The 22,880-nt window shown below is 53.2% G+C and overlaps 1 protein-coding gene across 2 annotated transcripts; it reads right to left on the minus strand.

Moving 5' to 3' along the window:
- Positions 1 to 376: 376 nt before the first annotated feature.
- AMN (amnion associated transmembrane protein) lies at positions 377 to 21,761 on the minus strand. Of its 2 annotated transcripts, none has more exons than XM_039712702.1 (12): positions 21,557 to 21,761; positions 19,414 to 19,532; positions 19,256 to 19,300; positions 9,861 to 9,951; positions 8,140 to 8,375; positions 6,531 to 6,668; positions 6,345 to 6,453; positions 5,199 to 5,281; positions 4,111 to 4,297; positions 3,070 to 3,244; positions 925 to 1,027; positions 377 to 668 (listed from the first exon to the last, which is right to left on the minus strand). In XM_039712702.1, exons 1-12 carry the CDS (start codon positions 21,615 to 21,617, stop codon positions 573 to 575), a joined length of 1,443 nt encoding a protein of 480 aa, XP_039568636.1. In that variant the 5' UTR covers positions 21,618 to 21,761; the 3' UTR covers positions 377 to 572. The 2 variants fall into 2 exon arrangements, with proteins under 2 accessions (XP_039568636.1, XP_039568637.1); XM_039712703.1 differs by having other exon boundaries at positions 9,864 to 9,951; positions 21,557 to 21,760.
- Between the last annotated feature and the right edge of the window lie 1,119 nt (positions 21,762 to 22,880).

Raw genomic sequence — 22,880 nt, forward strand, 5'->3', positions numbered from 1 at the left:
GCACCTCACCAGCACCCAGTGGACAGGAGTGGGAGGAGGAATGGGGACCTGAGCAGAGATTCCCAGCACTGAGCACGCTGCTGGAAAGCAAAACAACCTTGCAGCTAATGGGTTCAGGCCCTGAAGGCTCTGGGTCATATTCTAAAATGTGTCTGAGCACTGAATTTCTGTCATGCATCCAGGGAGGCTTCCTTCAACCTGCTGTGTGCCCTGGGACAAATCCAGCACAGTGCTGGCTAAAGCATGGGGTGCTGAGCTAGACCCCAACTTCCCTGGATACCATCTGAGACCCAAATCTCAGTGTTGAACTATCTAAAAAGAACTGACACCTGCAAAATACAGTTTAAAACCCAGAAGTAACACCAGGGAGGCCATGTCCATGTGACTGAGTCCCAGCAGTGAAGGTTTGCTATGGTTTCCTTCACTGCACAGACATTTTTATTCAGGTGGGATCTGCTTCTGGCTTGAATCCCAGCAGGAGTGATGTGAGGGACTGTGAGGAGCTGTGAGGGTTGGAGAGGTGGTGATATCCCCAAGAGAGTGGTGTCTACCCCCAGCATGAGTCCACACCATCAGGTCTCTGTCTCACTGGCATCGTACAGAGGGTTGAGGTAGAACACCTGGAGATCTTTGGGTATCACTTCTCCAAGGTCAACATCTGGAGGCTCCTGCAACAGCAAAGGAGGAAAAACAAGCGATGGGGAAGAGAAGCAAAACCCTTGGGCAAAACCCTCCCAGGGCTGAGTCCCTGCAGCAGCTGAGAAGCTGGTGAGGGAGAGTAGGAATGTCCCAAAACCCCTCCTGGCCTGGGGAAAGCAGGGCCCCTCTCAGGGTAACCCCAAGAGGCTTTTGGAAGTGTCACAGCCCTCAGCAGCTCCCGCCCATGCCCCGAGCACCCCAGGGTCCCTGGCAGTGGTGACTCACCACGCTGAACACGGGGTTGTCAAAGCCTTTGTCACTGGCTGGTGCAGGGGACGCTGGCTCCTCCATTCTCTGCCAGGGGTGGGTCTGGCGCAGAGCAGGAATCCTGGGGAAGAGCTGGGCATCACCATCCACAACCCTCCCATCCCTGCAGCTCCCCCAGCTGAAACCTGGAGTCCTTAGGAGGTGGATGGGAAATTATACAGGGGCAAAATGTGAGGCTGGTACTGAAATGGGGTATTTGTAGCCCTTCCCAGGGAAAAGCAGCAATATCCAGCAGAAATCATTCAGCCTGGAGATCTGGGACCTGCATTCTGGAGGGAGGAGTTTGCAGAGGCAGACAACTCTAGCACAGGCTTCACTTTGGAGGAATCATTCCTTCCCTGTGGCCTAAATGAATTGCCACAGAGCTGACACCTGTTCCCAGTATAATCTCAACAACTATTAATTACTTTTATCATTACTTTTATCACATTATCATTTTAATCACCATCACTACTTGTATTATTTTCTTCATTACTTTTATCCTAAGGGTCCCAGTCACTGAGGACTCCCCTGCACTGGGCACCTGCTGCAGGTGGGCTCAGCAGCAGCCCCATGCACATCCCCTCAGGAGCTCTGAGGGAAGCTCTGCCAGGCCCCTTTCAGTGGAAATAAGGGAGACCTGCAGCACAAGGGACAGGCCCTGGGCTCGTGTTCAGTTCTGTCTCCTGTAGCTACTGACTACTAAATTCCCTCCTGCTGCTGACAGAGCTGGTTTCAAAGGCCTGTCCAGCATCCAAAGAAGCATCAGTGAAAAATAAATCATCAAGTAGCAATTATGGGTCTGGGAGTTTTATTTAGAAATTAAATGAAGGCATGGGTTTACTGCTAGGAAATATCATGTCAGCACGTGTCAAGCAGCAGGGCAAGTGCTCCTGGCCAGAGCCACTGCTGCATGGTGACAAATCCCAGTGGAGGAGGCAGAAGGGAACAAACAACCTGACTCGTGAGCCTGTGACACAGCAGCCCCACACCAGGGAGCTCAGCACCCCCTGGCAGACACAGGTGCACTTTGCACATGCAAATTTAAACAATTCCTGGCCCCTGGTTATCAAGTGTGCTAAGTCAACTCCATTTGCCCACAGCTGGGTACCCTGCAAAACCCTCCACAAGTGGAGGGTGCATGTGGGAGAGGCAGAGGTGGGTGCCCCAAGCACCTGCCATGGGCACTGCTGGGATGCCCTAATCACTGCCAGGCCCCATATCCACGCTGTGAGGGAAAATGGTGATGGAGAGGGGGTACTTCTGACTAGTCCCCAGCTGTGGTGCAGTCAGGTGCACCCTCCAGCCCTGCCCTGGGACCTGCACTCTGTACTCCATGCTGTGTGAACAAGCAATGCACCAGAAGCTGCACTTGCTCTTGGATGCTGTCTCCCTTTAACAGTTCTGAAGCTGTGGGACAAGTATTTTGCATTATTTTGATGCATTTCTATTGAGCTGCTGGCAGGTTCAGTCCTCCCCTCCCTAGCAGGGCTGCAAATTAATGGTGCCAAGGAACAGGAGATGTCACCAGGCACCATGACTAGGCTGTGCAGAGCTCCAGCCAAGCTGCAGCAGCCCTGCTCCCACCCAAGCACAGTGCACCCTGCCAAGAGGCAGCTCCTCCTGGTCATGGAGGAGAGTGAAGCAACAGTCCAAGAGTACAGAAGTGCCTTTCAGCCACCTCACCTCCAGAAAACCATGAGGAGCAGGAACAAGTTTTAAACTGACACAGGGCAGGTTTAGATTAGATATTGGGAACAAATCTTTACTGTGAGGGCAGTGAGGCCCTGGCACAGGTTGCCCAGAGAAGCTGTGGATGCTCCATCCCTGGAAGTGTTCAAGGCCAGGCTGGCTGGGACTCTGAGCAACCTGGTCTAGTGGAAGGTGTTGCTGGCTATGGCAGGGGGCTGGAACTGGATGATCTTGGATGTCCTTCCAACCCAACCCATGTTGTGGTTCTGTGAACAGTAATGCTGGGGGTAGCAGGGTGCCAGGGCATGCCCCTCTCTGGGAGTTCTGGGCAGCACTGTGTGCCCGGTGTGCCAGGCTGGAAGGAGCCTGAGCTGGCAGCTCCCAAGCAGAGGCAGCCTGAATATCTGCTGCTGGCAGAAGCCCCATACCTACCTCAGCTTTCCCCTTCTGTAGAGAAAGAGGATCCCTCCAAGGAGCAGGAGACTGAAGAGTAGCCCCATGACTGTCCCTGCTGTGATCCTGCTCACTGGGAGGCTCCCCACGTGCCCGCTGGCAGTGCTGCCAGTGGCCACTTCCATTTTGCCACTTGAAATGCCGAGAGCTTCACCTGGGAAGAAAAAGGGATGAGGATTGTACAGGGCAACACATCCCCACACCCATGGCACAGGGAGCCTTCAGCTGGGTCTCGTCCTGCCTGCCTGGTTGATTGCCTTTCCCTGGGAACAGGGATGGGATTCACAGGTGGATGGACTCAATGGGGACAAGCCCCTGTGGGTCTGCCACCCACAAAATGACCACCAGCTCCCCTGGCTGTGACCTGTGTGCCCATCAGCATCTGCCAGCTTCCACTGTCTGCCTCCACAAGCAGCATTCTGGCTGCAGAGCAGCTCTGCAGACTTGGGGGCCCTGGCAGGCACTCAGCTGGTCATGGTCAGACATGGCATGGAAGCACACAGGTATCCCAGGCTGCAGGAGGAGAATTGCCAGCAGGGCAAGGGAAGTGACCCTTCCACTCTGCTCTGCCCTGCCCCTCTCAGCTGCAGCACTGAGCCAGGCTCCTCTCAGCAGCACCCAGTGACAGGGCACGAGACAACGGGCAGATGCTGAATATGGTAAATGTTGACCCTTCCACTCTGCCCTGCCCTGCCCTGGTGAGCCACAGCTGCAGCACTGAGCCAGGCTCCTCTCAGCAGCACCCAGTGACAGGGCACGAGGCAACGGGCAGATGCTGAATATGGTAAATTCCACTTAAATACCTGTATTTATCTAAGTATTTATATATAAAAAACTAGTTTACTGCAAAGATGGTCAGTTGTGCAGACAGGCTGCAGAGAGATGCTGTCCAATCTCCATCCTTAGAGACATTCAAACCCCACTGGCCATGAGGGCTGCTGGCAGGGAGTACAAAGCTCTGGCCAGCAGTGGGTCTGGGTGCCCCTGCAGGGCACCTGCTGAGGAGGACAGGGGTGTTACCGTGCTGTGCTATGCTCTGCATGATGTCTGCTGCCAGCTGCTCCGCAGCGGTGCCCGCCTGCACTCCCTCTCTGTCATCAATCAGCACGATCTGGATGAGAGGAGCGGCGCTTCGGGACACGACGCCCAGGAAGGTCTGTGCTCTGTGCACCTTGGATATGGCCATCTGCACGCCAGCGTATTTGGGCTTCCCAAAACACAAGGAGACACGTAAATCCAGTGACAGGGTAGGAAAAAATCAGTCACACTCCAGACAGCCACGATGGGTGCAGCTGCAAGGCCCACCTGAACCTTCACGTGAGCCCCAGCACAGAGCTGCCATCCCTGTCACGGCAGCGCCGCTGCATTTCCCAAAGGAGAGGCTTGTACATCTCCTCTCTCCCAAGCTGTGACCAGCACCCAGCACGCAAAGAGCCCCCATGCAAGGAGAGCAAGCTGAGAAGGCAATTTCATGTATCACACCCATTAAAAGCTGTATTAAGATGTGTGGCTGTAAGGAGGGCAGGCAGACAGCTTTCAGCTCAGGATCAATAGAGCAATACCCTGGTATCGAACCTCCCAGTGCAACACAGAGCACATCTCCTCCCCAGCAGCCCCTGGCAAAGAGCAGGGATGTCATGCTGTAAGTGATGCTTTGTAGAGCATCTGAGAGCTGGCCAGTGCCAGTCACCCACCAGTACTTGCCTGCTAGGGATGGCCAGAGGCCAGGGAATGCCCTGCTGCAGGTTTGCACCATCCCAGCTGGGTGCACTGAGCTCCCCTGGGACCTAGACCTGCTCTCCTCTGTTTTCTAGAGCAGCAAGCCCCACTGCATCCTTCCCCACTGCAAGCCAGCAGCTCTTCCTGCCCTGAGCTCAGCGGATGGTGGGGCTGTGGTGGGGAGCAAGGACCCAGCTCCCACAGCAAGCAGGCACATCCAAGAGGTCACACGGGGAGTGTGGGCCCTGCAGGGTGCTGGGGAGTGAGCTGCACCTCTGGCACTGCTGGGACTGCATGCCCCAGACAGTCCCACAGCCATCAAGCCACTGGCAGGTGTGGCCAGTGGCTTGTGGTTTCATTAGCCCCTCCCAATCTGACAGGCTCAGTACCTGGCTCAGCAACTCTTGGACCAATTTGTCCTGGTACTTCTGCAGGTCAAAATCAGGAGTGAAATCCAGGTTAATGGTGGCCCCTGCAGCCAGAAAACAGAGAGACATTAAACTCACCACGTGTGGGCAGAGAGCAGCCACAGCAGCACAGCTCTGACTGCCACGATAGGCACTGAGGACCCTCTGGTACCCTGGGCAACTGCTTTGGCTGGGCTCAGAGAGAAACCTCCCCTGATGGTCTTTTTGTCAGCTGGGTTTGATAAAAGGCTTTTGACTTTCCAACATATTCCGGAGAGAAGTTCCCAGGAAAGTTTTCTCCTGCTTATGCCTCTGGGAAGCTCTTCATGTCTTGGGTTTTGGGGCCATGAGGCTGTGGTGCAGCAGCACTACCCTGGCTTTGGGGGGAAGGCTGAGAGGAAGGGAACACCTGTGCTTCCCCATGCTTCCCCACAAAACTGCACTGCAGTCATGGAGACAAATATTTTCCTGGAAAAAAAAATACAATTAAGCATTTGCTGAAATTTTAAATTGTCCTAAAGACCGTAAGGGACTATGCTTTTAGGAGCACATTGGAGAAACATATGGTGCCATTTTAATGAATTTGGTATGACATACCAAATATTGGATGCCAAGTATCCAGGTACAACTGTGCATGAAAAATTGCCCCTAGCAACATTTCATGCAGATTAATGGAGGAGCATCCATTGTAAGAGAACGCTGTCAATCTGCATGCTTTTATTTTAAATGAAATTAAACAAGCTGGCTGTTGGGGAGCTGACATTGCAGTGGAAAAGGGTGCATTTTCTCTGCATGTTTTTGGCTGCATAAACTCAGCAGAGCCCTATTAGCTTGACAATCTGTGACATCCTGACAGGATAAACCAGAAGCAGGGACAAAGGGCTGCGACTCAGAACAGGCTCCCAAAAGCCAGAATCTCTGCAGAGAGACGTGCTGGGAAGGTGGCACGATGAGATCTGCACATGGGACCCACAGATGGGACCCTTGGCAGCAGTGATACAGCAAAACTTCAGCTTACAAAGAGCAGCAAGCAGTCCCTGCTCCCAACTTCCCCCATGGAGCCAGGGGAAGCAGGCTGGGGCAGCTGGCATGGCAGGGAGGAGGAATAGGGTCGTGTCCCCCACTCACCACAGACCCCACAGCAGTGGCCAAGGGGCTGCAAAGGGCTCTGGCACGCTGGCTCTGGGCACTGGCTCCCTGATGCCCTGAGCAGGGCTGCGCAGATGCGGGGGCCATCCTAAAAGAGAGCAGGGCAGTCAGTCCTTGTCCCACAAACTGCACTGGAGCCCCCAAAATGGGAAAAGGAAGACTCACCAGGGTGTTCCCGCAGGCACAGCCAGACTTATCAGGACAGCCAGTGCCTGTCACCTGGAGAGTGCCATTGCCATGAAACTGCAGCGGGGCAGAGGGGCCCTCCAGGTACTCAGCCCAGGATGATGGGGTGCTCAGCTCCTGTGCAGGGAAGAGCAGCAAAGCAGGTGAGTACCCCAGGACAGGTCCCAGTGCTGGCCCCAGGCACCCAGCCATGCTGCTGAGACACCTGGTGTCACATCCGATGGCCATCACTGGGAAGCCCCACTGCAGGCAGTGGGAAAACCCTGCCAATGCACCCATTCCATCTTTTCCCCTGGACCAACAGAAAAACTCTCTCAAACCAAAAATAATGACAATGAGAAGGCTGGGCCTTTTCTTCTTTTACTTTCCACCTTTCTGCTGGCTCAGAGAATTCAAGTTACCAGCTTTTCACTACTAGGAGAAAGGGGGCTGGGTCTGAGCTGTTTCCTTCTGTCTGGGAAGAATTTCTATGTGCTTGGCATTAGCAAAGGCTGAGCTGGACTGACCAGCCTCATCCTGCCAAGTCACCGGTGATTCCCTCACCCACTCTCTTCCACAGGAAGTGTCTCCATGCTCTGGCACAACAGGCAGATTTCTCAGGCCCTGGGATGAAAACACTCATCACATAGCACAGAGTAGGCTGGGTACAAAGGGATAGAGAAGCTCAAATGGTCAGTTCATGAAAAGCACCTTCTCCTTCCATCTCATCACTCAGCAGCAGCCCCTGCCCTGAGGGACAGCCAGTCACTGGGTGGGTTGATGTGCTGTGGGGTAGTCTGCAGCATCAGCAGGACCAGCATCACTCTGAGCACCCAAGATCATCCACCTCTGCATCCCTGGGGCTGTGTGGGCTTGGGGTGAGCTCCACTGGGGCGCTGCCTTGATCAGACTTGCCTGCACCTGCCTGGGCACTGAGTCTATTACTCAAAAAGCAGCTACCTAATGCCTGGCCCCGAAATGGCAGATCCCAGCCAGCGCAGCAGCAGAAATAATAAATAACTTATGAAACGCCTGCCGCATCTCCCACTCCTGGAAGGAGCCTGTGTTTACCGCTGCAGCGCCTGTGATCTTCTGCTCCTCCAACCAGGAGGGACAGGGCTCCTGGGGACCCTGATTCCCGGGCTGAGGCACAGCAGGCTGCCAGCGCTTCTATAATTATCCCTCCAATCAATTAAAGAGCAGTGCTGAAGCAAAGCTGGGAGATGATCACTGGGCCACAGGCCATGTTAAGGTCGGGGGCAGGAGGGAGGTGTCCCCAGAGGGTCCCCGAGCAGCACGGCTGCAGACACATGCCTGGGATGGGAGCGACCCCTGGGAGCCACAGAAGCTGCCATTTGCTGAAGGTTTGACCTGCGCATATCGGCCCTTTTTAAACACGCACAGTGAGACAGCCTGCACTCCCACACTGCAGGGAGGGAGCCGATAACAAACTGGTTGATGCAAAAAGCCATCGAGGCCATCCACAGCAGCAGCAGCTCATGTAGCTGCAGCCCCGCGGGAGTGCCCCATCTCCCTGTACAGCGCTGCTCCCCCACTCGGGGCTGTGCTGAGAAGGCGTCCAGCCAGCTCCTCTTCCTGCCCGCCTTACCTGGCCCATGACAGAGATGCTGCGGAGGTGAATCACGGGCTGCGATGAGTCGGTGTTTACCCGGAAGGAGGTTTCTGGCTGGAAGATAACATCATCGTGGCGGCACGGGACGCGCTCCTCATGCACGGAGAAGAGGGGCGCGCTCGGCCTGAGCGCCCCGCCGGGACGGACATCCCGCCACAGCGTGGGGTCGAACCACGCGCGGTGCTCAGCGTCAGCGAACCTCGCTGCTCCACCTGCAAAAGGGACACAAAAGGCTGAGCGTGACCCCAACGCAAAGCCAAAGCCCCAGCAGATGCATCTGGGTTGGTAGAACCAGGCACTGTCCGGCCTGAAGTGAAGGATCTCTGCGGGCAGGGAGCTGAGAGCTGGCCCTGGCATCCCCCTCATGGGCACCCACTGCAGGCATTTCCCAGAGCTTGGCAAAGCTTCCCAGAACTCAGGGCTGGGGTCTCAGCCCAAATCCCACATCTGTCTGCAGGCTTCCAGGCCCAGATCCCACAGGATATTTTTTTCCCCATTTTTTAAAGTTCATCCTTCTGGTTAAGGAGGAGAACATCTGCCTGAATGCTGAGTAACAGCTAAATCTGATAAAAATGGCTGTGATAATTCATGCCCCAGTTTCCCAGCAGCCTGGCAGGTCTGCAGAAATGTGACCAGCCCTATTCCCTGGAGCCGGCAACCCCAAAGCCAGTGCTCAATTTAACTATCAATTATTTAACCATTAACCATTTCCCTACTGGTTAGTCTTATCATGCAGTGCTCTGATTCCTTCTCTCCCTTCCCAGCAGCTGAACCTTTACCAATTCAACCAGCATGCAGGTATTTAGTGACTGAATTATTTGCATTCATTTTGAAATCATGCTTTAGAGAAGTCTATTTGTGAAAGCTGTCCTGGAAACACCAGCTGATTTCAGGGGAGCAGTGCATGGTCAGCAGGAAAAGCCCAGTGCCAAGCACAGATGCTAGAGCATCCCTGCTGGGGGGCAAACAGCCCCAAAACAAAAAAATTATAGGGATGAAGGATTTCAGACTGGCTCCAGACAGTCTTAAGATACAATCCTTCCTCTGGGGAGACTGATTTAGACTTTTTCTCTCTTTTTTTTCTCTCTCTCTCTTTTTTTCTTTTTTTTTCTTTTTTTTTTTTTTTTTCCATTCAAAGGGCAGGCACAGGTGCTCTGTTTGAATACTTCCTTCCCTGTAGAGGAACTAAAAAGTTACTCGCTGCTGAAAGCATGGGGTAGTTCTTAAGCACCCAAAATACACTTCCCTAGAAAATAGCTTTCAGATAAAAGCAGGCATCAATGACACAAAGCTGCTGTCTCAGCCATGGGCTGGGGGAGGGGAGGATGTTTGTGTGGGGCCAAAGGCTAGCTTGTTGTGATGGCCATGGTTTGGCTCACCAGAGTGTAACTCCTAACTGTTTCTTTAGAAACACCATGGCAGAGAAAATAAGGGCTTTGATGTGGCTACATGCTTAATAGACACGGGAAAATACAAACAATATTTACCTCTCTGCTACAACTTCAAAGGCTTCCCTACTATAATTACCTTTTAAGAAGACAGGTGATCTAGGAGGAAAAAAAGATCTGATGTGAGGGAGGTCATCAAAGGAAAGGTAAGTATTGAAGAGGAGTGATTCACTTTGCTCTGAGGTAGGACCTTTGTAGAGGTATTTGGGCTGAATTTACATGATTCATCACAGCCTGATGGGTACTAAATACCTGAGTCACAGCCTGGATCCCAGCTGCCGTCGAAAGCTGTGAAGGCTGCACCAGCTGCCAGCACGAATTCTCCGTTCAGGGGCAGGTACTAGATGAAGGATGCAGAGTGTTACTGTCCTGCTGCCAGCCACCCAGGCTCGTTACCAAATAGCACTGCTAATTGTTAGGCTGCCTATTACACTCACAGTCTCCAAGGCACTTTACAGTTATCAGGAGCTACTCTTACCGTGCCCCATGTACATGGGAAAGCATCAGCTCCTGGTTTTATGGATGGGATCCTGCAATGGGGAGAGGCAGCATGATGTTATCCTCCACAACACAGAACAGCATCCAGAGGAGCAAGAACAGGAAAAAGCAAAATAAGCTCTTTGACAGTTTCTTCCTCCTCTGGTACACACTCGCAGCAGCTCAGGAATGGATTTATACATGGTTGGTACACCAAGAAAAACCCAACCTTATTCTGCAAGTGCCAGATGCTCCCTCACTTAATGGTTCCTACCTCCAGGGGCTGTGCTTGCCCCACAACATATAAATCATGGGCTCATGTTGTGTTTGGTACAGTGTCAGGAAGTGAATTTGCACTGAGCACAAGCTAAGGGAAACACACAGTGGCATTTGGAGCAGCCTGCCATAGCCAGACTCTCTTCTTGTTGGGTAGGACATCACCAGCTGGTAGACAGGACCACAGTACTGACCTGGCTTCAGCCTGCAGGGCCCACCCATTGATGAACCTCAGCTCTGCCATGGGAACCTTTCCAGCAAGCAACTGTGGCCACCTGGGTCACCAGCCAGCACTGCTAACTCTGGGACAAGCCCTGACAAAAGATCAACTCAGGCAACTCACCCACAGCAAACAGGTTATTCAGCCCAGCCCATCTTATTTTACGTTTAGAAATTGCAGAGGGAAAGTCATGGCTTCTTCCAGTATTTTAGAGTCAGTGATGCTCAAGGCATCCTTCTCTAATTTGGTCCATCCAGTATTTTAGCATCACTTCCAACAGCAGCTGAAAGCCCTCCCAGACTGAGTTATGCCAATGTACAGGGTCCTGTGCTCAGGTAGAAAAAGCTAAATGGGATTTTAAGGTTCATCTACTTAACTGGTCTTTAAATATGTATGTAGGTTAGAGAAAGCAAGACTTATGACTGACTGCTGCATGGTGGCCATGACAGCTCTCTGTCCCTGGCAAGTCTTGCCTGAGGATGCTCGGTCCCACTCAGAGGCCACCATGGGGAAGGGATGGGGGAGGTGGACAAGACAAAAGCTCATCACCCCCAACTGTAGGTGGGCACCTGTTAAGAAGTTTAGTGCCTTGTTGGTGCAGCACTTTGAAGGCCTAAGCCCTGGTGCCCCTCTCTTGGTTCAGGAACCATGAGAAGCCAGGACAGCAAGCAGAGGGTGGCTGTCACCAAGACAAGACCCACAGTACTCCTCTGCACCATCTGCTGTGGACCCAGCAATGCCATACATTGGGCTGGACAAGAGGGGATGACACTGGGAATAACTGAGGTTGGGGCAACATGCCCCAAGGGTGTAGAGTCTCCCCCAGCCAGGAAGAAGCCTTTGCCCATGGACACTGCTCCATCAGACCACAGCCTGTGTCCTGCCATCAGGTGCTTTGAATTTCTATTACTTTTGATTAGAGGAAATTTGTCCAACACCAAAGCACTGAAAAAGGCTGAAAGGTCTGCCAGGATACAAAAGGCATCACGTCCTTTAGCTGCAGATGAAAAAGCCATCAAAACATGCCTGTTTTGAGGCTCAGAACTTGGCCTGCATTCAGCTGGGTGAGGGCAATGCTACCAGCTTCAACCACAAAATGCTGTACTTTGGTTCAAGTGCCCTGGCTTGTTTCCCCGTGAGCTCAGGCAGAAGCAGGTGATGGGACATTTTGGAGCAGTCAGCTGCCACCCATGCTCAGGCCAGTGCCAGCAGCACTGCCAGCCCCGTCCCTTCTTCCAGACTGGCTGGGCCATTGCAGCCTGGAGCCCCTGGGCACTGCCTCTTGCCTGGTTTGCAGGCTGGCCCCTGCGGCTGGCTGTGCACAGCAGGGCCAGGCAGGAAGGGTGGCCAGCTGGCTGCTGGGCCATCTGAGCTGCTCAGAGTGGGGCTTTGGATGGGATGCAGCAGATCCTTTCACCAGCACAGGGTACCAGCTCTTCACAGCAGTCAGCTCTGGGCATCCTGCATGTGCTTGGGAGGGTAAGCAGGTCTGGATGGGCCAGCAGGACACAGCACCAGTTCTACGCAAGAGGAGAGCTGGGAGAATCGTCTCAGGCCAAATCTGCCTCATGCCAAATCGGTCCCATGCCTGCAGCACCTGTGCTCTGGAGACACTGGCCTCTGAGCTCTCTGGACAAGATGCAGCTTCTCCAGCCACCAGAGGAGATCCCCCTCCACTGCTGAGGCCAAAACCCCAGGCTGGCTGGCCTTCCAGAGGAAGCTGCTCATGTGCGTGTCAGTGTGGCAGGGAAATGAGAGTGAGCACACACCATGTCCCTTCACACCCTGGGATTACCCAAATACTGCAAGCACCAGCCCTGGAATTAAAATGCAACACAACATGATGCAAGACAGGGGACAGAGTCACCTCATCTCCACAAACATGAAGTTCAGGAAGAGCTCTGTACTTCTGCTTTGCCACAGGAATTTCTGGGGCTGGGCCCTGCAGCTACGGCTCCCTGCCCACTGAGGCAGCTGTGCTGCACATCCACCACCAGCCCTGCCTGAGATTCTCACCACTGGGCAGTGTTTCAGGAGTGTCTCCATCATCCAGTGGATCTTTGTAAATAATTTGCCCTTTCTTTTTTCCTAACATAAGTTAAGCATCTCAGCTCACTGCAGAGGACAAATAGACGCTCTGGTTGGGCAGTGGTTTTCTACCTTTGGGAGTTTAGTATGGAAATTGCATACAGGTTGGGCCACTTTCCAAGTACATTTTGAACTGAGCAATGACAGGTACCAGTGGACCAAAGCCAAAAAGCTGGCAGTTTCATCTGCTTTCCCTTCCTCCTGCCAACCTGTACTCCAGGGCCATTAATATAGCAAGTGTTTAGAGTCCCATTAGTCATTTTCCATCCCTGATACAGGTAAATCACTTATCTCCTCAGTTATCATTATCAAGTGTAATGACAACCAAAGCACAGTCATAATTTTTCTTATCAAAGTCTGGGGAAAAAAAAAATAAAAAAGAGGAAAGACCCCATGTGGCTCTTGGACCAGCCCCAGCATTGCTGTACCAGAAAGAATCTGCTCCCCCAATGCATAAGTGAAGAAGAAACTAACCTCCAAAATGTGAAAGGAAAAACAGCAAATTCCTGAGAGATGGCTTTCCAGTCAGGTGGCCTCTGATTGGAACCAGCCTCTGGCACATCCTTGAGTCGCAAGCATCAGGCTGAGATGACTGACAGGAGCACTGTGACTGGCATGGCACCATCACCAGGCCAGGAAAAATGCAGCACTTGTGCTTTAACCTGGGTGAACAACACTTGTGACTGCAGCCAGGTCTTCCCCCAGCCTTGCTTTTATTTGCAGTATTGATGCATTTGAATTCCTTGATTGGACGAGATGGTGCCACCATCCCCATCACTCAACACTAAGACTGCCTGGGCTCACTGAGCTCCACAGTGCTGCCTCCACAGCTGCACCAGCAGGCAGGTCAGCAGCCATCACCCCTGGGTACATCCCCCTGCCTGGCACCCAGCCCAGGAGCAGCTGCTGGCCCTGGTGCTGCTGGCCCTCCACTGAAAAACATCACTGGGACAGGCTGCAGGTGGGCTATGGCTCCAACACAGACTGCTGTAACCCACCACAAGCAATAATGCACAAGGGAAATTATTTCCATTCCATCTTTCCCAGTACAGCCCTGCTGGGGCAGTGGCAGCAGCAGGCAGCCAGGGCAGCAGCCGGGTGGGCCCTGCCCATTCTGCCCACAGGTGGGAAAAGCAGGGATTTTCCCAGTGTCTGCTGGGGGTCTCAGCACAGCTGGTGGCAATGCCTGGGTGATATCCAGCAGTTGGCTGACACCCCAGAAAGGCACAGGGCCAGGATCATCCACAGGTGATCTGGATAATCTGGATTCCTCTGATAATTCTGGAGCATTGCCAGGGGCTCACTTTCAGCCCAGCATTTCTTGGGTTCAGTACTGGGGCTTCAATTATTGACCTTCTGGTCCAGGTGAAGCTTTCACCTACACCCTCAGGACAGTGCCCTTCCCTTCAGCCACTCCACACCCCCAGTTTGCTGCCAGAGACAGCCCGTTCCTGCCACAGCCCTCGATCCCACAGAAGCTAGTCCAGGTCCCCGGCAAGGCAGGATGACCTCCTGCTACCCCAAGACCTCTGTGCAAGGGTCACCTGCTGCTGGAGCAGCACCTTGCTGCCCAAAGACCTCCCTGCCCAGGCACATGGTCCCATAAAGAATAAGGCTTTAACTTCCCAAAGAAACCAGGCCAGAACTGCAGCCTGTAACCCCATGAAGCCATGCTCGTGCAGGCTGCTGCAGCATGCCTGGGGCACAGAAGCTGGTGCTGCTGTCCATGGGCCCCATCAGCAGTGATGGGGGATGCCCACAGCCCTGCCCTGACCCCAGCAACAGCTCACCCCTCTGCTTCTGACCCAGAGCAGGCAGGAGCACAGGAGTGGAGTGCCAGGGGATATCATCATTTCAGCGTCATCCCCTGCAAGCTAACGAGGTGCTTGGCTGCTGTCCCTCCCCTCCAGCCCAGCAGCAGCAGCACAGCCGCGCTGTCATTAGTGCCAGAGCCAGCTCCCCTGCTGGCTCTGCTCGTCACGTTTCAGGTTGTGCTTCAGCACACGGGCTCCCCACAGCACCTGGCCAACTTGGCCCTGCCACCACATCCCCTGGCACAGGGTGACACATCAGGTTCCCAACACATCACAGTCCTGCCCATCCCTACAGAGAAGCTACAGCTCCTGGCCATGCCACACAGCTGCTGCCTGGTACAGCACCTGCCAAACCTCCCACAGGGCCCAGTGAAAGCCATGGGAGGATAAAAAAAACAAACAACAGACCCAAAAAGCCCATTAACTTAATTGCAAATGCCCAGAACAGACTTCTAGCTGAACAGGTCCCAATGGTGTACAGAAATCAGGTGTCACAGGGACATGGGAAGCCCCTTGGGTAGCTGAAGACATTGAGCTCTGTATGCAGAAGACAGAGAGAGGCTTAAAGCCATTTGCCAAATCTATTTCAGATTAGTTAAGCTCCTTTTCCTGAACTTTTCTCTACAGACAAGGTCAGAGAAAGCCAGAAAGAGGCTTGAGGCGTGTGCATAAGGGCCATGCCCAGCAGTCAAGGGATGGCAGACTGTCCATGGAGCAGCTTCCCAGCCAGACAGGCTCCAGCATCCACTGCAGCCCAGGATGCTGGCAAGCTGCTCTGCTCATCAGACTTTAGTAACTCCTCCTGCTGGACACCAGCCTGGAATGAGCAAATAGACTCGGGGAGATGAGTGTAAATGGCTGTTTTACCGAACTCCTTTCCTGCACACACCTCCATTGTAAACGCTGACACAGGAAAGACTGCAGGATTTCATCTTGGAATTCCACCCCTGAATTTTTTTATCCTCATCTTAGGGGAAGGAAAAATAATCCCTTTTCTGGTTGTCTCATTACCCCGCTGACTGGGAAGAGGTGGGGGAGGGAGCACCGGTGCCTGGGACTAGCGCGAACTGTGGCAATTCATTAGAGCCGGTGCCCCTGGAGAGCAATTGGCATTTCAAGATCAATCTCTGCCAGGAACCGAGCGGGAGCATCCTGCAGCAAAGCTGAGCACATTCTGCTCTCGCAATTAGGCGGCTAAAAATATAAGGCTGGGGGAAGTGTCCCTGGTCAGACCCCAGTGCCACTCCAAAGCCTTGCCCAGCCTTGCAGCCCCTCGTGGGGCAGGCAGGGAGGGGGTAGGGACAGATGCCGCCCCACAGCAGAGCTCGGGGATGGGGCAGAGCTGGAAATGTGATGTCAGGGCTGCTGAGTAACCCCAGCCAGTGTCCTGACCCTGGGGTCGAGCAAGGCTGCTCTGCCCATGTGAATAAACCCGACCCCTGCCACCCCGAAAACAGAAGCAGCAGCATCCATCCCTGGCCCACATGCCAGTGCTGGCCGGCACAGGGACAAACTGCACCAGGGCTGGTGTTACTGGGGCAAACACCAGGCTCACTGCTGCAGCCTGGCCTGGCTCCCTTTGGAAGCACAGACATAGCTAGAGGGCCCACTCACTCTCAGGAGTCTTCCTCCTCCATCAGGAGACAAACAAATCCAAAGTCTGCCTTGCCCTGGAGCACCCATGCCAGGCATCATCACCTCCATTTCCATCTTTTCTGCACATTTAGTCTCAGGCACCTCCAAAAGCTGGCTAAATACTGATCTGCATCTTTAGGCAGCTAAACACTGTAGAAAATCCAGCCTAATCACAACGGTTGTGCATCAAAGCCACTTATGCTTTAAGCTGGATTTGGATTTAATGTGTGACTGAATTAGGGATCCATTTGAAACTTCAAATAACTGCTGAGCTGGGTGCTCAGTGGGTGAGCTCTGAGCAGGGAGGCAGGCTCTGTGTCCCAACAGCCCTCTCCCAAGAAAGCATCTCCCAGCACTTGGCTGGGGCACACATGGGGTGGATGGGGAGGGGAGCTGGAGAGCTCACCATACAGAAGTGAGCTTTCACATGAATGTCTAGGACAGGAGCGATGGTGACACACGAGGACAGCCTGGCGCTCCACTCAGCTGGGGAGTTACGATGGGAGATCTCATGCTGTCCCTCCACCACCAGCACCAAGCATCCTCCCCTACACTTGCCACAGCAGGCACTTATCTTCATGAAAGTCACAGAGAGCCTAATCCCTCCTCAGCCATGAATTTCCTTCTATGGTACTATAGCAAACAACATTCTGCTTTTTTTTTTTTTTGGCCAAAGGCTGTATAGCATCTCCATGGTGACTCTAAAGCTTAATGTATTCTTGCTGATTTAAGTGATTAATGCTCCAGCGCGTGTGGCTGGCAGCCGAACAGGTGCAGCCCACCCTCCCTGCAAAAATCCTCATGACCAATTCATTTTCTAACCAGCTGGTTGCCAAATTTCATGCCATTTGCATGAGTGGCAGCCTAGCTCAGGTGGTGGGTTTCATTCCTTTTTCATCCCTAACCTTGGCAGTCCCTCTATCACCTGGTGACAGCAAAGCATGGCAGTGAACAGGAGGGAAGTGCCTGAGTTGAAATTACAAAGAAATATTAACCACCTCACTAAGAGACATGCTGGGACAGTTCAGAGGGAATGGCTGGGGCAGTGCTGCTCAGAAGGAAGGTGTGAGCTGCAGCACAGGTTATAGGCAGGGTTGGCTGCTCACCTGCAGTGCAATTCAGTGCAGGAGGGGAATGGTGCCCTCACAGCCCATGTGATGCTTCGTTCCCTCACGGATCCCCTTAGCAGTCCTCCCCATCTGCACAGCAGTGGGACTGCAAAATTCACTGTAACCCTGGAGCCTGTGCAGCTGCCTGCCAGCAGAAACCCCAAGGCAGCAGAGGGTCCCCGCAGGCTCCTGCCAGCACTCTGGATCCTTTGACAGGGATGAGCCAGGGGTCACTGGGGCATCCTGACCCATCCCCCAGTTGCAACAGGAGCCATCCACCCGAGCAGGGGGCAGGGCCATGGACGTTGGTTTGTGTTTGCAAAGGTTGTGTGGATCTCCCTCTCCCCAGCTCAGCTCTGCTCTCCAGCTTGGCTGCAGGAGGCTCAGCAGTAATGACTGACGCTGCTCTGCAATTATGCACTTTGCAGGCCTCTGATGAAAGTACTTTAGAATATTATACATTCATCTGTAAGTAAAATAAAATCTACTGGAGTGGTATTTTGCTCTTCTCTTCTCTGGGTAAATTCCACATCATTTATTACATTATATTTGTACGTATTTCCCCAGTACATTCTTTCCTTCAAAAATTCATATTTAAAATGCCATATAAATAAAGTATCTTTTCCAAATATTTGTAGAGGGATTAAACGTGGCACATGGCGTTATTAAAGCATCAAAACTATTAGTGGCGTAGACAGCCTGAACAAATTACACCACATAAATTTCAAGGGCTTCTTCAAATTTAATGGCCAATAAAAGAGCAAAGCTGCCCTAAAACCAAGAGAGGAGCCTCATCCACAAGCTCATCAGGTTTAGAGGAGGAGGTTTTCCAAACAGGATTCAGCCTATCTCTTCCTGACCCAGCACTGAGAGAGGGCTCACTGATGACCCATCGCCCAAAGCCCTCTCTCAGTGCTTTTCCCTTTAATTCCTCCCTGTTAAATTTTCGCTCACTGATGACCCATCGCCCACTGGCAGGCTGGGGCAGAAGGTTTGCTTTTCCCTTTAATTCCTCCCTGTTAAATTTTACCCTCCAAGCCACAGAGATTAAGAGCCCATTAAGAGCTCCTGTCAGCCTGCTCTGGGGCAGAGTTCCTCATGTGGGGCAGGTTGCTCAGAAACCCACTCTGAGCTGAGCTCCCCCCCAGTCTCATATCACTCAACACACACATTTCAGCAGGGTGTCATGCCCATCCTGCCACAGCTAGACTGAAAATACCACAGAAAAATATAAAACCCAATGGCACTTGAAAGAAAATTTCTCAAGCAACATTTTGGGATTTCCCAGAACAGTTTGTTTTCATTTCAAGATATTTTGATGTCAGCTTCACTTAGCTTCTGCCCAGGGCTAGTGCCTGCTCTGTCAGCAATGCTGTGGGTTGGTGCTCCTCAGCCAACTACTGCTAAACTCTCCATCACATGGAGGGGGTTTTATCCCTCCTTTGAGGAGAAAAAAATCAATTTCTTTCAAATAAAATTAGATTTTGCTGTATTCTTTCTCATCTCCCCTAAATAAAAAAAACAACAAAGCAAACAAACAAAAAACAAACAAACAACAAAACCAAACCAACCAACCAAAACAAGCAGAAATGGGCTTTTTGGTTCCATGTACAGAGAAATCCAGGCTACTGTAGGACTCCTGTTCCTTTCCTCAGCTGAGGCATCCTTGGTCTGGCTGGACCATGGAGGAAAGTGTCAAAGGCCATGGAATGACTTTAAACTGACAGAGGACAGTAGGACATTAGATCCTAGGAAGAAATTCTTTACTGTGAGGGTGATGAGACACTGGCACAGGCTTCCCAGAGAAAGTGTGGACGTCCCACACCTGGAAGTGTTCAGGGCTGGGTTGGACAGGACTTTGAGCAACCTGGTCTGCTGGAAGGTGTCCCTGTCCATGGCAGGGGGTTGGGATGATCACCTTTAAGGTCCGTTCCAAGCCAAACAATTTAGTGACTCTGTGGAGAGGGGAATGTGCCACCAGGCAGAGCTGCAGAGCTGGCCCTGCCCTCACCCACCATGCCTTACCATGTCTGTCAGCGCGTGGGGAGACCTGACGAACACCGAGACAACCTGTAAGAAAAGCAAGAATAAAGTCTGCTTTGCCCTGTCAGGTAAAGGGGCTTTTCCAATGCCTGACGGTGTTTTGTGGAAACAAAAATAAAATAAATTTTAAACATCTATACCTTGTCCTTCTCAAAGTGAACCACATCCCTGGCACAGGGGACTCTGCCTTTATCCCAGTTGGAGGCAGTTTCAAAATTGGTGTTGGGGATCCACTGCTTGTACACGGCAGTGGTGGCACCTGGGAGGGAACGGAAAAAACAGTTTAACCCAGTCCATGGGAGGAACTGCGAGCCTGCTCTGGGAGGTGCTTTAGGATGGCTTGGCATTTATAGGTCAGATTTGGGAATTTTCTATCCAAAAGCAGCTCCTGCATTGTCCCAGCTGAGCAGCCACAGCCTTTATCTACATGGGGGATTTTTTTTTTTTTTTGGCTGGGTGATGGTTTTAGCCACCCAGACAGGAAGAGAAGCAAGGGACAAACACTCAGCACGCAGACAGAAGGCAGGGAAATGTCCTGCAGGCAAAAGGTAAGAATAACATACACCTGGTAGTTAAGCAATCCATGCAGGGGGGTTTAGTTGTCACTCAGACTAATTAAACAAGTAAAGACTCCTCAGCCTTTGGTTTCCAGAAGGTACAGAGTGGGCATGCAGAGCTGTGATGCCACTAAGACAAGGCAAGAGAAGAAAGAGCATTTGCTATGGGACATGTAGCACAAGTACAGGCCTGGTTTCATGTGTTTGGAGCTAGAGATGGAGGATTCAGTAAGTGTACTTCAGCCTGAGGCACAAACATGTTGGGAAACAGGGTTCTTCCCCTTGGGGTTTCCTGGGACAGGGGCAGTCCTGTCCTTGGGGCCCCAGAGGGATGAGCCTGCTGGCCAGGGACAGGACACGGGAGGGGATTTTCAGTCTGACCTCTCTGTTTGCACAAGCACAGCAGAGCAGCCTCCCAGCCTGACATTTCCCAGGCATGGCTGGGGGATGCATGTTCAGCTGAAGATGAATGAATCTCCAGAAGCCTGAATTAAATGGCTTCAGGCAAGTGATTATGAGACACAGAAGAGAAAACGATAAAAAAAAACCCCACCCTACTTTTGTAATATTAATGGATCGTCTTTTCTGAAGGAGAAAGACCCACAAAATTAGAAAATATGTAGAAAGCCCGTGGTGGAAGGGGCTGGGGCACTGGAGAGGGAAGGTCAGCCCAGCCCAGGGGGGCTCGGAATGGCTCCAGCTGAGAGGAAGGCGCTGCACAAAGCCTGGCCCGGCTCCTCCAAACGATGTGGCTGCAGAGGCTCTATCAGAACACAGGGATCACCCTGAGGTGCAATCTGCGCTGTTTTACTGTGCCAGGGGCTCTGCTGAGACCGCTGGCTGTAGTAGCCATCTCCAGATGGACGGAAACGATGTATTTTTAACCAGAATGAAAGTCCTGGAGCCCAGGTGCAACCGCGGAGGGGCTCCCCTGCCTCACGCCGGGCTGCGGGTGCCTGAGGGAGCCCTCAGGCCGAGCGAACACACCCGTGCCGTGTGCTCTTCAAAACCCTCCGAGAGGGAATAAAAACATTACCGGCGCTAAGAACTGCAGCCAAGCAGCTGCTCGCAGTGTTGTGGGCATAAACACCTTCCTGGCTCAGAGCAAAAAAGAGCTTAAGAAGGAAAAAAAAAAAAAAAAAGAATACCGGACGGCAGTGGCAAGTTGTTCCATCCTTGCTGCGGTTCCCTCGTGTCCCTGCCACCCGGGAAGGTCGGAGCTGCAGCCGAAAGGCTCGGCCAGCCCCATGGCACAAAGCCTCACGGCCCGCAGGCCCAGCGAGCCCACAGCCGGGCCGGGCCCACCCTAGACACGGCTCCGCTCCCGCCCGGCTGCAGCCGCGGCTCCTCCGGCCGGAGGTTAACCCCTTCGCCCCGCGCCTTCCAGCACCCTCCCAGCCCTGGAAGTATCAGTGTGCTATTTAATCGGCCCTGTCTCCCGGGAAGCGCAGTCCTTGAACATCAAAGCTACATGCATATTCAACAGGGAGCGTGTCCTGCAGCGCAGCGCTGCTGACTTCAAATGAGAGGCTCAGCAGGCTCCGCACGGCCATCCCAGCCCCGGTCCCTGCCTGCCTTCCCCGTGCCCGGCTGGAAATGCCTTCTCCCGTTTGCCTGTCAGGCACGCTGGGAGTGACAGAGCCTGCAGCTCTGCTCCGGACCAGGGCTGAGGTCGCCCAGCGGTCACCCCTGCTCGCCACGGCGGCCGGGCCCTGGGCGTACTCACCCAGGAGCTGCAGGATGCCCAGGAGGGAGAGCAGGAGCTTCATGTCGCAGCCGGCTGCCATCCCTCGGCTCCGCGATCCCTGCCCGGCTGGACCTTGCACCTTCCCGGGCACGTGATGGGCCCAGCCCGGCGAGGCTGCAGGGAGTCCATCACAATGGGAGGCAGGCTTCCCCCAGCACGAACCTCAGCCTTGCTCTGTCCCAGAAGCTCAGCTCCCTTCCCACTCGCCCTGTTTGCTTGGAACCCGTTGGGAATCTTCCCAATCTAAGAGGAAGCAGCTGGGGAGGCCCCCCAGCTTGGCTCCCCAGCCACCCAGGTGCAGCTGAGGGGGGTCGGGGTGAGCACGCTGCGTGCACATCCCACGCCACTCTCCCCTGCTGAACAGCAGCTACCCCCTAATTACCAATAATGGCCTCCGTGTATTTTCAATTAGCTCTCTTGGAAGGGAGCAGCTCCCAGCCACGACTGGTAATTGTACTTTGGCCACCAGCTGATTTGTCATTAGCCGGCAGCGCCAGCGCAGCCCCACGCTGCTCCTGTGGCGGCTGCTGGCAGCGGCACCGGTGCATGGGGGTGCAGCAGGAGGGGGGACTGCACCACCCCTGCCGTCTGCCACAGCATGGAGCAGCGCTGCACGCCGGTCCAGGTGTGTTAGGAGAAAACAAGGATGGGGGGAGAGCATGGATGGTGGCAGAGGCAGATGCCAAGGAGAGAGGTGTGGAGCTCAGCTGCCCTTCCCCTGACACTGGTACCAGCAGGGCAAGGGCAGAAGATGAGTGAATGCAGGGATTTACTAGAGGCCAGAAGGAAACTGGTGAAGTTCTTGGAAGGGTCATCCAGTAGAAGGCACACAGACCACAAGAAGCTTTCACCTGACGTCTTCAAGGATTTAAGAGTGCAGGCATAGGAAGCAAACCATCCCCATCCCACCATTCATACTGCCTCTGCTTCCTAGCTTCCAGCTGGGCAGACTGACTGAGGTGCCAGGAGAGAAAGCTCCTTAGAGCTGCAGCTCTAAATTTGGGCATCAGCCAAAACACAGTCAGCACTTTCTACCCAGGGAGCTCAATGCTGAGAGATGTCCTCGAGGTGAAAGGCTCCTGCACTCTAATTACCACTCACAAATCTCTCCTAGGGGACTCTCAGGGTGAATGCTGGCTGCAGTGAGATGTCCTGTATTTTAATAGTGAGAGGAAAAATTAGAAATCATGGATACTTGGCAATAAGAACTTGGAGAAAGGACTGCAGTGAGCAGAGGGCAGGTGCTTGCTTGTCTGTGGCTCCAGCATCCTGCAGTACAGCCAGGATGGGAGAAGCTGCTCAT

The sequence above is a fragment of the Passer montanus genome, unplaced genomic scaffold (assembly GCF_014805655.1).
Source record: "Passer montanus isolate IOZ18808 unplaced genomic scaffold, ASM1480565v1 scaffold27, whole genome shotgun sequence".
NCBI lineage: Eukaryota > Metazoa > Chordata > Aves > Passeriformes > Passeridae > Passer > Passer montanus.